This window comes from Dunckerocampus dactyliophorus, chromosome 9, assembly GCF_027744805.1.
Source record: "Dunckerocampus dactyliophorus isolate RoL2022-P2 chromosome 9, RoL_Ddac_1.1, whole genome shotgun sequence".
NCBI classification, from domain to species: Eukaryota; Metazoa; Chordata; class Actinopteri; order Syngnathiformes; family Syngnathidae; genus Dunckerocampus; species Dunckerocampus dactyliophorus.
In genome coordinates, this window is record NC_072827.1 from 17651248 (window position 1) to 17667497 (window position 16250).

At 39.6% G+C, this 16250-nt stretch overlaps 1 protein-coding gene across 12 annotated transcripts in view; it reads right to left on the bottom strand.

The window, feature by feature from the left end:
• The window catches only part of lrp1bb (low density lipoprotein receptor-related protein 1Bb), a 339637-nt gene that overhangs the window by 205607 nt on the left and 117780 nt on the right, over positions 1 to 16250 (bottom strand). For all 12 annotated transcript variants that reach the window (XM_054788302.1, XM_054788296.1, XM_054788300.1 and 9 more), the window contains one exon: positions 12787 to 12924. In XM_054788302.1, the coding sequence (XP_054644277.1) occupies positions 12787 to 12924 (138 nt within the window). The remainder of the gene's footprint in view (positions 1 to 12786; positions 12925 to 16250) is intronic.

The following is a 16250-nucleotide window of genomic DNA, read 5'->3' on the forward strand; positions in this document are numbered from 1 at the left end:
TTCCCTGGCTATTAATTAGGAGTCTTACTCATTCTGTTGGTCTTAAGACGGGGTCGGTGTCCTTAGGGTGGCGAGAGCGACAAGATTGATTTCAACAAGGTTGAAATTGGGTCAAACATTCCCAGGGGTTCAAAGAATCTAGAATTCCCACAAGTGTGTGAGGGTTGAAATAATTTAGTATTTCATGGTCTATGATTCCACTGACACAAGTTTACTGATGATCTTGTGGAAAGGTACTGGATCTGAGAAGCTAAAGTATGTCGGCTTTGATGTGACATTGTGTCCGGATGATGTATAAATTATAACCCCAAAAACTACAGACACATGCACACGTTAGTCATTTCTCATGTCTATCTCAAACTCAGGCTGAAATGTAAATGTTGTTCATCTCAGGAAGAAGACTTTGCTAAGGGATTTGAGAATTGGTGTGCTAGCAGCTCCTGGCATGCCCTTAAATATTTGCGTGTGTCAAAATCTTCTAGCAAACAATACATTTTTAATTATAACCACTCCCGACGAAGGAAAAATTCTGTCATAGGATTTGGTGACAATACATTGTTTCCTCAAAGGTGGACAATTACATGAATGGCAATACCTTGACACACTACAGCACAACACGGTGAGATGCATGACATACTTATTTCCAGTCTCGTAGTGTGTTTGTAAGTGCAGAGCAGAGCTTAGTAGAAGACCCACATCATGGTTACCAGGATAACAGGGCACACGTAAAAATTGATTTAACAGAATTTTCCTTCACACAGTCCAAATTACCTTCAAATTATCAGCAGCATCTTTACTGAAAGCACATAAAACACTTGAAAAAGGCAAGTTACGGTATTCTGCTCCAGTAAGAGTGGAATGACACGGCATTACAGATATTGAAGAGACTGTTTACTATAGATATTCCATTAAAAGATGAAACATTGAATAAATAGGTCCACTGTCTACAAGGCTGCTTGGTACATCACATTTACAAGCTGAGAAAACAACAAACGAGCTGCATTCACGATAAGTCAAGTAAACTCAGAAACCATCCAATATTGAAGTCACTTCAGAGAAAATACACTAATACACACCAATGTATTTTATACACTCCTGATCAAAATTTTAAGACCAGTTGAAAAATTGCAAGAATTGACATTTTCCATTGTTGGATCTTAAGGAGGTTCTAAGCAGAGCTAAAAAATGTACAAAGAAATGGGAGCGAGACAAAAAAAAAAAAAAACTTATTGCAAACAACCATTTAACTGAAAGACTGTTCATCAGCTGAAAAAATGGAAACCCCCCTAAAATAATGTAGCAGTAAAATGTTAAAAAAAGTAAGGAGTAGCTGCACCATTCTTGTTAATCAAATTAAAAATGTGTTTGGGTATGCTTGATGCCTGTGTTTCCAGGAGGCTAGTGGGAATGTTGCTCCACACACCACACAGAGGGCATCCACTGTCTGGATCAGAGGAACATGCAGGATGGTCCAAAAGAGTCACATTATTCCTCTGGAAGATGTCCTTTGTCGGGTATTGTGAACTGCAACATTGTCCTGTTACAAAACCCAGTCATTACCAGACAAACAAGGGCCTTCTATCATGAGGGATGTCCCCTGCAACATCTCCACAATGCCAGCTGCCTTTTGACACCCCTGCACAACCTGAAGCCCCATTGTGTTATTGAAGGAAAAAGCACCCCAGATCATCATGGCACCCCCTCCACTGCGACATGTGGAAAACACCTCAGGAGGGATCTCCTTGTCATGCCAGTAACGTTGGAAGCCATCAGGACCTTCGAGTTTATATTTTTTCCTCATCAGAGAATAAAAAAAAATCTTCCACATAGTGTTCAGTGCTCAGAGACACGGCCAAGGTAAGAAAGGCTGAAACCCGACCACCACTGAACAAGACACACAAGTTGAAAAGCCATGACTTGGCTAGGAAATATCTAAAGACTGATTTTTCAAAAGTTTTATGGACTGATGAAATGAGAGTGACTGTTGATGGACCAGAGGGATGGGCCCGTGACTGCATCAGCAATGGGCAGAGAGCTCCACTCCAACTCAGACGCCAGCAAGGTGGAGGTGGGGGACTGGTAAGAGCTGGAATTATTAAAAGATGAGCTTTTCAGGTTGAAGATGGACTCAACTCCCAAACCTACTGTCACTTTTTTCACACAGTGGTATAGGAAAAAGTGTGCATCTTTCAAGAAGACCATGATTTTTATGCAGGACAATGCTCCATCTCATGCATCCAAGTACTCCCACTGCGTGGCTAGCTAGTAAAGGTCTTAAAAAGGTCTTGAAAAATAATGACATGACCTCCTTGCTCAGCTGACTTAAACCCTATTGAGTACTCGTGGGCCCTTAAATGTAAGATTTACAGTGAAGAAAAAAGGTGCACCTTTCTGAACCGTGTCTGGGACGCTTTGGTTGCTGCTGCACACAAAGTTGATGGTCAAATGATCAAGAAACTGACAGACACTAAGGATGGAAGGCTTTTTTTGTGTTATTGAAAAGAAGGGTGGCTGTATTGGTCACTGATTTATTTTTGGAAATGTCAGAAATATTTATTTGTAAAGTTTGTGTTTATCATTCTGCACAGTAATAGTTGCCTAATAATTATGCACACGGAGAAAAAAGCCAAAATCTCACTTTCACCTCCTTAAATATTCAAGTTTGAGGTTTATTAACATTTTGGATTGACCAAGCACTGTTACTGTCTGTACCGTTACTGTCTCTCATAAAACTTACATGATGATTAAGATGATTAGAGAACCAAATCAAATGGTGAAAGATGTCACCAGTCGAATTAACAGCTGTGATTAATAGTGAAAATGAGCACAATTTAATAAAGGCTAATTCAACAGTTTCGATGCCTTGATAAAAAAATAAAAAATATTTTTAAAAAAACACTTGAAACTAATGCTATGAACTCATGCTTGGAAAAAAATGCTTTAATAGCAAGAACAAATGTATCATTTCCTATGGGCACCTCAGGGTAAGAACCACATGGATTGACCCAAACTGCATCAAAATATAAATAAATCCTATTGAGAATCTATGGAAACAATAGATTAACTTTGTTTTGGCATAATTGATCCCCACTGAAATGAAATAACGAAAGAGTGTACAACCTTTCACAAAGTTATTGGTGATGATCAAGCACATTAAGAAAATGACAAAGCCTGACAATTGAACTTCAGGGGGAACTTCCAGGGGATCCATGGTATGTACTGTATGCACAAGTCTCAGGCCCCTTGAAACGCCAAATCACTCAACTTTGTGACGAAAACGGATTTGTGAGAGTACAAACACAAAATGCCATCTTGCTACGCTTCAAGCTGATATACTGTACATATATAGAATGAGCAGGCCAATAAACTTCCATTGCGTACATAATGGGTGCGTGTGAAAGTGAGACACCAAACGATGGGTTTGTGAACAGTGGTGTGCACCAAAGAAGTTAGTAGGGGGACACCATCAGTACAGCAGTTTTATCAGAAGTAAAGAGCATCTTTTGAACAGTGAAGATTTTCTACATGAAGATGACTCTTCCCCTGACACGAGAAGTGTATCCAGCTAATGCTATGTAGTCTACTCTGCTACTGAACACATGATACGTTGCAGCGGTATGGACTCGAGTCATGTGACTTGGCGACTTTGGACTCGACAACATCACCAAAGACTTGCAACTTGACTTGGACTTTGACATCAATGACTCAGGACTTAACTAGGACTGATGACTTCATTTTCAGTGAGTGTGTTGAGTAAAATGTGTCTCCATTCAAAGTGTTCAACTAACGTGATTGTTATATAATTTCCAGCAAGACAACACATTTTCCCTTTGAATCTGCCTCATTGAATACATCCATTTACGTCCAATAAGGTTTAAGAACAAACAACAGATGTGCGGATTACATAAATCCTGAATGCTATGTCAGGACTCTTTTTGTGACTTGTCAAGTCTTGTCACGAGTTTGCATGTTCTCCCCGTGTGTGCGTGGGTTTTCTCCGGGTACTCCGGTTTCCTCCCACAGTCCAAAAATACGCATTTTTAGGTTAATTGGTGACTCTAAATTGTCCATAGGTATGAATGTGAGTGTGAATGGTTGGTTGTCTATATGTGCCCTGCGATTGGCTGGCAACCAGTCCAGGGTTTCCCCCGCCTCTCGCCCAACGTCAGCTGGAATAGGTTCCAGCATACCCCCACGTAAGTGCATTCATTGTATTTGTCAAATTTAATAGATTGTTACGTTGTTACAAACAATGCTTACTGTATGACTTGTAAGGACACGAAAATTTCAAGCCTTTGACTATGATTTGATTGACTAGGACTTGTATGTCTTTACTTGAGACTTGACTCGAAATTTGTGATTAAAGACTTGAGACTTGCAAAACACTGACTTGCTCCCTCCTCTGATATGCTGCATGTCAAACTATTTTTGTCCAACCAAAATCCCAGATTAAAACACTTTTTTTTTCAGATTACAAATCATCTGCTCTTCTACTTTATGTTAATCACTGGAGGGCTGAGTGGGTGGTGCGGGGTGCTTTACACCGGAATGTTTCTCACATTCTGTGGGGTTAGCTTTTAATCTAATCCTGTGGAGGTGGAATGAACAAAAACTTCAATAATTTAAATTTATTTGCATTAAACAGTGAGCAAACAAATTAAGACGTCTGTCGGTATGCTAATATCTCAGCTATTGTATATTAACTCAATCATTTTATTTTGTCGTGAAGCTCTGTTTGTGTGATGCTCTGGCACAAATGTGAACAAATGTGACACTCTGCTCCCACGCAGTTTAACTATCTAATTTTGATGCATCACTGAGTTTCGGTCATGACATATTGAGGCTGTTGCCACTTAAGCCGTGGGCCCTATTTCTTCCCTTGTTCCCACACACAGTATAGTATATGAATTTTGAGAATTTTTTTTTTTTTCACCAATCACCGGAGGGGGTTTGTGGAGAAGAGATCAGTCCTAACTGAAAAGGGAATAACACACTCAGAGCCTTCAGGGGATGGAAATTAATCATAAATACTTGCTTACATTTTGAGCTGTGAATCAGCAAAACAGCAATGAAGTGTAATCGTATGACATCATGTAAAACTACTCTAAAATGGATGAAAATTGATCTAAATAACTACGCATTCACTAAAACACATTTTTTTTAGTCATGTAGTAAATACAGTCGTTATTGCTACCAAGTTGTCCTGAAGGCCCTCCTTTGGGATCTTGGCTGTGTGCTTGGATCGAAGTCCTGCAGAAAGATGAACCATCAACCCAGTCTGAGGTCAACATCACTCTGGAGCAGGTTTTCATTCAGTAGGTTTCTGTACACTGCTGCATTCATCTTTCCCTCTAGCCTGACTAGTCCCCCCCATTCCTGCTGCTGAAAAACATCCCCACAATATACTGTATAAATATATTTTTAACAAAACGTTAAAAAGTGAAGTAGTGAAATTCAAAATGTGAAGTGGCGAGGAACAGCTGTACATCCAACTATGCACATCTCTACCGGGTAGCGTTATTCTGATCAATACACTGGCATGGAAATATATGTATATATATATATATATATATATATATTTTTTTTTTTTAAAGAGCCATTATCCCATCCCTCCACTCCAACCTCACATACTGAGTCTCATTTGGGTCTCACATGATTTGTTTCAAAAGATTTAAGCGGGAAGTTCCAAAACAGACACGTTGCATTTTTCTGTTTTATGCTATGTTGATATTTTCTTCTTTCTGAAGGGGTATTCTGCGAAAGTGGCTTAACCAACCCAGGCCTTGTGCTCAAGATGCAGCTCAACAGAACCTCAACAGAACCTAAACTCCGCAATCAGACTTAATTGGCCCCACGACGGTTGCTATCAACTTACTTTGTCAAATCCGGTTTTCGGTTTTGTGCTAAGTGCGCATTCACATGAAAGGGGGCATTTGACGTCATATTATCCTACTTTCGCTGAAAAGTGAAGCGGTCCCAGCCAGTGAATTTTATACAAGATGAGCAAGTAACTGTTATGGACCGTTATGAGCGGTTCCCAAAAGACTACGACTGCTAAAAGCAACACTGTCGCCGCCAATAGAGAGAGGGAGGTCCACTGACACAGAATAATGCTGAGCGTGTAAATGTGCAAGTTAACACTGATTATTATACTAACTATACCCTACTAGTCTTTTCATTTATCAACACTCGACATTGCACAGCTTTGACATATTAACACATAAAAGACAAATAAATTGGAGTAACATTTTTTTCTTTATCGAAATATGCCTATATTTTTTGTATTTCACTGTTAAGTGCTTATTCCAGCAGCAGATATTGTAATATAAGGAAGACGAACAGGCTGAGTACTCACACAAAGACTGCTGTGACATATACGTCTGCTAAGATTGGCCTAATTATTAATATTTCATCTCCCATTTTATTCCTGGTGCTTGCCTCAAAAAGTAAGCAAATGTAGCGTATTCCCTCGGCTGAAAATCTACATCTCTAATCGAGAATTTAATCAGGGAATGCTAGCGGTTCAGTGTGATCTCAAAGTAGCCACTCCTGTCGTAGTGCTGCCTGAATTATTCTTGTTCCCACATCCACCGGGTTGTTAATAAATGGTGACGCCACCTCCGAATGAGTTACACAGTGAAACAGCGGCGATTTCAGAGCCGATTTTAAGATCAAAATCTGGACATAACCTGGTTGGGACCAGATTATGAGTTTAGCCTAAGTTACCATGGTGATGTAGCTTTAAAAGAAAGCTACCTTTGCTGAACAGGCAAGTCCGTCTGTTTAGTAAACATGCTGAACAGTTTTATATTGGACAGAGTGGATGCACGGAAAGTTACATTCTTGACTCCACATCAAGAGACTCTGTTTGTATGGACCTAAATATTGAACCAAAATAGTTAAATTAATGGACATGGAACAGTAAGTGTCGATCAATCAACTGTATTGTAATATTATAGCATATTAAACTAAGCAATGTCACCTGCCAGAAAGTAATAAGAGGAACGAGACAATTTAATAAGGCAGAGATGAGTATTTTCTACATTCACGTGGGCCAGAGTTTAATCAAAGGCCTTTTTTTGTTTTTGTTTGAAAAGCAATATTTAACAAATGAGTGTGCAGAAATGCCACATAATTTTTATCACAGATGTGTAATTTCCTGTATGCTTTTCCAGACTGCCATATTGACATTGAGCACTTTAATATTAGAATTTGAATATTAATAAATAGTATATATAATTTCAGATGTAATTGATATTTCCAGTTAAAATAAAAGTCTTCTTTTCAGCAAAGGCTGAATCGAGGCCACTGGACTGAAAGGCTTCTTCAGTTCTAAATGTGTAAGTGTGGAGTCTCTCTATTTATGCCTCTGGGGGTCATCACAATAAGGTTGTTGTTGCTGAGTATGGCTTGTGAACGACTGTCCTGCATAACAATAGGTCGCTGGCCTTCCTGGTGGCAAAATAGCTCATTAGTGCAGATACCCAAAGTCATCAGTTCATTTGCATCTCAAAAAGAAGGGACATTCCTTTGAGGACAACAATGTCCAAATTCTGGATAGGGAGGAGTGCTGGTTTGAAAGAGATGTGAAAGAAACCGACAATCTCATTCCACGAGTCTTCCAAAAGTCTTATTCAATTATTGAAAAGGAGGCCTTTGCTATATATACTGTATATCAATCCATCAATTTTCTATGCTGCTTATCCTCACTAGGATTGTGGGTATGCTGGAGCCTGTGCCAATGGCAGGGCACATACAGACTATCAACCATTCACACTCACATTCATTCCTATGGACAATTTAGAGTCACCAATTAACCTAACATGCATGTTTTTGGAATGTGGGAGGAATCGGAGTACCCGGAGAAAACCCATGCATGCACGGGGAGAACATGCAAACTCCACACAGATGCCCAAGCGGACATTCATTCGAACCCAGGTCTTCCCGATCTCCTGCACTGCTTTCTCCAGCCCGTGTAATGTTTTTAATGTAAGTGTGACCTCATTATTCTTGCTAATACAGAGAAATGTCAAACGGGAGGCACTTCAGTACTCTCCTTATCCTGAAGGGACGAGGCTTTGCGTGAGCTGGAAGGTGCTTGTCGCTGCTGTCCTTCTATAGCAGGGGCGGCCATTACGTCGATCGCGAGCTACCGGTAGATCGCCAAGGTAGTTTGGGTCGATCACGTAAATGTCACTTTGCAGTTGTCATATGACATCAGTCAGGTGACATTAAGCGCCCCTCCTGATTCGCGCTTGCGTTCAAGTGTAGCGTTTCAAGCTACACACAAAGATGCAACTTTCATCTTTATTATTGTGATTATGGATGAACTAACTCTGCGGTAACATGTCTATATCTATAACTAAAGTTATCTGTTCACTTGTAGCGGCTAGTTACGAAGAAAAAAAGTGTATTGTTTACTGGCTTTGCTTCATGTCATGAACTCTACTACAGAAAACAGTGTTTTCTACACGTTCGCTTCTTATAAACTATTATTTCATGATGAAAATAAAAATGGGCCCACTGGTAAAACCTTTTCACTCTGTTGTCTTGACTTCGGCTGCATTGTCTTTTGCATCATCATTTTAAATTCTTGTATGTCGCTAATGTTTGATAGCAAACGCTAACTGGATGTAACGCATGAACTGTGTGCCCTAATGAACGTTACGTAGCTAATTTGACTGGCATATTACCAGTACTCAGGTTATGTACACAACTATTTAGGAGTTATCTTTATCTTTATTTCCATATCGAAGTGAATTATAATAGCAACTACTTTGATTACCTGTAAACTTTGAAAATGTGAATGTGAAATACTAATCATTCATATTTACAGTAGAATTTCAGTTTACTGGTTACATTTTATAGACGTTTTATAGAAAGAGGTAGATCATTTTCACTTGTACTTGCATGCTGAGAAAGTGTGTGCACTCCTGATATACATGTATAACATACATAAATACCTACTTATATATATTTTTTTAAATAAATATACTAAATATATATACTTTCTATATGTATAGTAGTAGGTAGATCTTTGGGACTTGGTCATTTTAAAAGTAGCTCGCAGGCTAAAAAAGTGTGACCACCCCTGTTCTATAGAGAGGAAAATGCAGCATTTTTTTTGACAGTAGCAGCACCAGCTGGAGAACAACCAGTCAAATGCATTGAATATATTTGTCTGCTCTGCTGAATGAATGAATGAATGAATGAATTTGACTGTCAAGATGGAGGAGTACATATCCAAGCTCACCAGAAGGTGATCAGACCTTTCCAACAAAATATCACAACTTTTCCTGGAGAAGAAAAGGGAGCATGATACTTCATATACAGATAAAAGGTAGTGCCTAAGTACACAAGAGGGCATATTGTTGACAAAACCATTATAAAGTTGGTAATCATTATCTCTCATATCACATCTCGATATCAATTGTGGCGGTGTACCTAATGTCGGGCCCATGGGTGAATGTGTTGTCAGGCTCCAAGATTGTCATCCACCTCATCGCTCTGACTCTAATTGCAACATTGGAGGCAGGTGTTACAGTCAGAGCAGAGCCACACCAGCTGTATCCCATCAGCATAATCATGCTTATAACTTGGACCCAGCACTACTTCAGCCATGGAGCCAAATTGAAGGCTGATCATGCACATTTGCCGCAGGTCCAACATTTAGCCTGACAGGACATGCTTTGCCAGTGACTACATTACCTTATGGAGCATGTAGTTCCTGCCTGAGAAACACAACGTTATGGCATCATATGCATTTCAGAACAAAATAGTCTCCTGTTTGGGTAAAAAAAAAGCAAAAAAACACACACACACACACATTTGCAGATTGTCAAGTGTCCGCCAAAAGCAACAAGTGGCAATGTAACTGGAAATAACCCACAATGTCAAAATGAAATCTGTTTACCTACACATCTGCACAAACTGAGTCAAGCCAAAAAAAGAAACTCAAACATCTTCATCCCGGTTCTCACTTTAAAGCTTAACAGTGCTTAAAATATGCAGCATTCCCAATTGCCATGTGACTACAAATGAGCAAGTTTCCTGAAGGTGAATTTTTTTTTTTTTTAAAGTGAGTTTGGTGGATTTTTCATCTGGGCACCTTCACTGTAGTCCCCCCTGGGATGTTGAACATGTATATTCATAAGCAGTGGGCAGTTAAGGAGGGAGAGCGGTGAGAGTTTAGTTAGAGACCCAGCTGGTTGTCCAAAACTTATCCTTAGTGACCTCAATTCTGTCTGTTTCCCAGTGAGCCGGCCCTGTCTGTCCCTGTGTGAACCACAGCAGATGGTTGGCACCACGCAGTCCCAGGTGGCCTTAATGTCACATTATTTAAAGCTGACATTTCACTTGTACAGTGTAAAATGTACCTACTGTACATGATACTTGTATCACAAATTATTCATACCCCTTCGAGCTTCTTTGTTGCATTCAGAAGTAGGTTGTCCACTTCAAAATGTTTTTTTTGTTGCACCACCACTTAATTAAATTGGTGCAATGCAACTGGTACGTCAGTTTCATAAATAATTTCAAAAAAAAATTTGATGTTTTATGTTTTGTATACCCTTTTCTTAAATACAAGATTCACCAGAGAGCTAGTTACAGCACGGCGCACCATGGAAGAATACACTGTGCGGCTCACTATCTACATTAGACCATCAAAACCATAATTAAGGCTAAAGAACCACCTGTAATTTTATTCGGGGGCAGATTGAAAGCTCTGGTGTGCCAGACGTGGCCCGAGGGCTGCCAGTTGGTGTCGACTGAACTACATGGAAAATGTAAGAGCCGTGCATCCCAATATATAACACTGTCGCACCTGACACCGCCAAAGACCAGCATGACTTCACCTATCTACTAGAACAACAAAGGTCACTGTAACTGCCAGAACGTAGCTGCTATTGAGGTTTCAGAAAGGCACAATACGCAAGCAGGTGTCGGAACACCAGTCGCAGCAACTTAGGTGCGATGAATGTGGGAAACGAGGAGAAACCCTCCCGCGGGTTTTTGTTTTTGTGTTAGCTGGTTCTGACAGGAAGGTTGAAAAGTCACCTTTGCAACGTCTGCTACCTCGACAATCTTGCTGAAATCACCATAGCATAAAATATACTTGTACATGTAAGATATTGGCTATGTACGTAAGTATGCTAATTAAATAATATTGCAAACTCACTTCCATCGAGGGTCACAATTTGCCGCAAGGTGGGTGGCATTGAAAGTAGACGTTTTTGGAGGAAAAGGTTGACAAAGGATTCAAGTAATACTCTATTTTGTAATTTATGGCAAAAAAAAGTTCAGTAGACAGATTTGTGAATAAAGAACTGAACAATGTACAATCGACCCTCGCCACACTGCGGTTTAAATTTCGTGGCTTCATTCCATCATGGTTTTGAAAAAAATAATTAATAAAACATGTCTTTTCGTGGTTGACTACAGTCTAAAAGAATGCTTATTTAAGCAAACGTTTTTTCAAGCATAAATATGGCTAAATGAACTAAAAAAAACAAACACAAGGCATTCGTGAGACACACAAGCGTCAGACTTGATGGCTGGAACAGGCTTTTTTTTGCAGATTTCAATTATCTTGCGACAGGCACAATACAACATAATAGGAATCATCATCATAACACGGGCTACTGCTGCGGCCGTAACCCATGCCAAGCTAAAACTCCACTCTGAAACCCACTCTACTTCCTGTCCCTCCACAAATTCGGAACACATTTACTGCAACACACATGACCAGCACGTTTTAGCTGTCTTTAAATGGCTTATTTTTTCTGATTATATCTAAACAAGTTGGGTAAAACTACGGATGCTCCGATGGATCAGCATTGCATTTATAAAAAAGGAATTCTACTTTGCGGAAATTCACTCATCACGGTTGGGTCTGGAACCAATTAACCGCAATAAATGAGAGATTACAGTACCCTATTATGCAATTTGTTGGAAAAATGTTCAGTAAGACATGTATGAATAAATAATTGAACATTGTACATCCACTAGGCTCCCGCATACCTCAGCGACCTTATTGAGGTTAAGCGGCATAGAAAATAGATGGCTAGATGGCCATTGTACATCCATTGCATCATTTTCTGACTGTTAATAGGTAAACTCAGTAAAAGCTTCCCCTTTTTCCAAGAAGCTCTCAGGTGTGCTATCCTTATACAGTATGGGATTATTGAATGGCTGTTTTTAAAGTTATGACTAATTCCTCAAATACCCAAGTAGATATGACAGATGTCACTGGTATGTTCAATGGATACCATGGACGCTTCTTGAGCATGAAAATATTGGGGGCGGGGGATCACTCATGCGTAAGGCCCATAAAACCCCGCACACCAATCAGAAATAGAAGTACCGTATGTGTCGTAAACAACAATACACTGTATCACACAGTCCAAACAGATGGTGAAAACAGATCTGATCAGTTAGCATGAGATTTGACGGAGCAGATAATTCCTTCCCCACCCCATGCGGCTTTTCAACACAACAGGGGGAGCGATAAAAACACACACAAGGCCGGACGTATAACCTCCTATATTATTGCACTACAAATTTGAAGTGGTCTGTTTTGTATTAATTAATTTATTCATTCATTCTTATTCTATCTTCTTATTTTTCTTACCTCTCCTATCTTGCTTTGTTTTATTTTTAAGTGTTTACGTAAGTTTATTACGACATCTTTGCAGAGCTGCTGGATGTGATTTCTCTTAGAGATGAATAAAGTATCTACCCATCTATCTTGAAAGCCTCAGTCAAAAGATTAAAAACATGACCCACCTCGGCAGTGAACTCCTTCATCATAGCCATCGTCACAGTCTCTTGCCCCATTGCAGAGTTTGTTGAAATGAATGCATTTTTTGGTTCCGATGCACTGTATGTGATTTAGTGGACATCTGATCACCACCTCTCGTACACCTGAAATAGAAAAAGAGTTATCTTGAGTTTATGCCTTACCTTACTGCAAAGAATTAATCATAGTTCAAACAGTGGCACGCAATGGAGCACATAGCCCTCGTCAAGGCAGAATAATTCTAATTTGGACCATGCGCCATCAAATTGTGCACATTTCTTTTATCCAACACTGAGCTTCTGCATATGCATAACACTGTCATTCAGATACATGTATTGTTTCCTCCGAAATTAATGAAAATGTGTCAAACAAATTCAGAATATTATTATTAGGTTCAAGCTATAAATAAAAGATATATAACAATCTGTTTAATGTCGGTAGCAAACTGTTTTGCAAATTAGATTGAGATTAGCATTTGTATTCTATGCAGGTAAACAGTTATGTTCCAGGGTATTTGATGCTCCTCAAAGGAAAAACGTCTTTGCAGGAGACAAAATACCCAAAGCGATGCAAATGCATTTCTACTCCACAGCGTTGCTCACTGCACGCCACAGATGTTTGCAACCACACATGAAGTCCCTTAACACACAAAAACCTCAAATCTAACTCCTGCTGCCAGTCATCCGAATGCCAGAAAGCAGCTGTTGAAGGATTCATGAGGCACACAGGTGACCCTCACTTATGTGAGAGTGCATAAAACACAGCTGACCAGTGCACTAGCAAGGCAAATGCGTGTCATCTGTACCTTTTTAACTACACCCACACTACCACCATTACCAATGCACCATTGCTTCCGCTTAATGGGAAGATTTATCACTCGTGTGATGGGATCTGTAACAATCCCAGGAGTTATACCACTTGTAAAAAGTAGCATTCTAGCGCCCATCATGGCTGGCTGAATACTTCTTCAAAAGCATCCATTTCTTCTTTGGAAGGCACAAAATGTTGCAATTAATGCATTTCCTGCAATGAGGGGCTGTCATGCCATGTTGATTCACAGAAAGGAAGAACAGTAGTGTGGCTTCTGACCTCAGCTAGTTTCTCTTCCCAAGCCTTTGGACATGTTATTCCACCTTACGTACCGTAGGTAAGTCAAATGTAAATGCCCTTGTCTTTGAGAGTTCATACTCTATTCCATGAGCCACTATCAGCTTTAATTGTAGGCCACAGTCATGTTTAAAACACACGTTTTGTGTCGGATGTAAGTTTTGATACATGTTTTTCTATTCAACTCTGACCTATGACAGATACATTTTATATAGCGTACTGTATAAACGTGGGTCACTGGCGTATTTTAAAAGGAAATGTAATATATTTGAAATGCACAACAAAAATATAAACGCAACAATGTACACACAAGGCATATCTCTCTCAAATATTGTTCACGAATCTGTCTAAATGTGTCTTAGTGAGCATTTCTAATTTATAATCGATGATTCATCAACCTCACAGGTATGGCAAATCAATACCAATATAGTTAAACCGAACCCAACCTAAGGCACACGTGCAATAATCATGTCTAATCTGTCTCTTGATATGCCACACAAGTGAGGTGGATGAATTATGAATGCTCACTCACACAGATTTACAGTAGATAGATTTGTTCATATTTGAGTTCAGCTCATGGGAAATTGGGAGCAAAAAACAAAAGTGATGCGTTTAACTTTGTTGAGCGTACAGCAGGGGTCACCAGCCCATCAATTGTGGTCGACCAGTCAATCTTTGGGAATTTGCTGGTAGATCCCAAAAATATCAGGAAAAACAAATGCATTATCACATCGGTGCTCTTCCGTCCCGAAGAGTGACCAACATGTCTGATCGCAGACATGCAAACAGGAATGCATTCTGCCAGTGCAGGCCACAGTAGTTCGTCCGCCACAAGCAACAAGGGTTGCTTGACATGCGCCCCCAAAAGAATATTTGACCTGTTGCAACGCCGACCATTGCGGCTGTCTGTTGTAACACATCGACCGACTCCAGCTGCAAGAACACTACCCCTCTCCCCTCCATCACAGTCGCTCGCCCACGAGAAGATGTCATCAAGTCAAATCAAGTTGTTGTTTGCTCACAGCCACAAACGCAGGGTTGCCCAAAGTGCGGTCCCCGGGCCCGCACTGGCCTGAGGCACATTAACAAAACTAAACAAAAAAACACAACAAAATGGTAAAAGCAGAGGAAACGGGACAGTGAGAAAAAGCCGAAATGTTTACGCCAACAAGCAATAATAGCACACAGCATTGTTTTTATATTTGTATCGCTGCTTAAAAACCTTTCTGGATGACTATATGGATGTTATATCATGTCTAGATGGGTCTAATAATTAAAAAAATGTATTTAGAATATCATAAACAGGTTTTCTTTGCTATAGCTACAAAAGGATTCCTACTTCGTGGAAATTCACTTATCACGGATGGGTCTGGAACCAATTAATCGCAATAAACGAGTGGCCTAGTGGTTAGTATGTTGGCCATACAGTCAGGAGATCTGAGTTTGAACCTCTGTTGGACATCTCTGAGTGGAGTTTGCATGTTCTCTCCGTGCAAGCGTGTTTTTTTTCCGGGTACTCCGGTTTCCTCCCACATTCCAAAAACATGCATGTTAGGTTAATTGGCGACTCTAAATTGTCCATAGGTATGAATGTGAGTGTGACTAGTTAATTGTCTATTTGTGCTCTGCTGGGATAGGCTCCAGCATACCCCCGCGACCTTAGTGAGGATTAAGCGGCATAGAAATGGAATGATAGAGGAATTACTGTTGAAAAATTTGTTGAAAAAATGTTCAGTCACAAATTTGTGAATAAATAATTGAACATTGTACATTTATTGTGTCATTTTCCGACTGTTAATAAGTAACCTAGGTTAAGGTTTCCTCCTTTTCCAAAAAGCTCTCAGGTGTGCTACCCTGATACAGTATGTTTTTACAATTATGCCTAATTCATTAAAATACCCAAGTAGGTATGACAGACCTCACTGGTATATTCAATGGATACTATAGACACCTCTCGAGCATGAAAATATCGGGAAAAAAACACAGCAAAAATGGCAAAAAACAGCAAAAAAGGCACAATGTAAACACCAACAAGCAATAATAGCACATAGCTTTGTCTTTAAATATGTATTACTTTTTAAAAGCCTTTCTTGGCCAATCTTGGGCTTAAAAATGTTGGTGACCACTGATTTAGAGTGTATATATACTGTACGTATTTTTTGGTAACTTGACTTCTGTCCCAACAAGCTGCATTATGTAAAAAGTAATTGGTCATTGACATTCGTCAATGTTTGATACCAAAACTGTACTAGTTTAAAAAAAAAAAAAAATCATCAATGCACTGTGTGATAAAGTTTTGGAAAAAAGTATGAAAAAGGTAAAATTGATTACCTAAATGTTGACT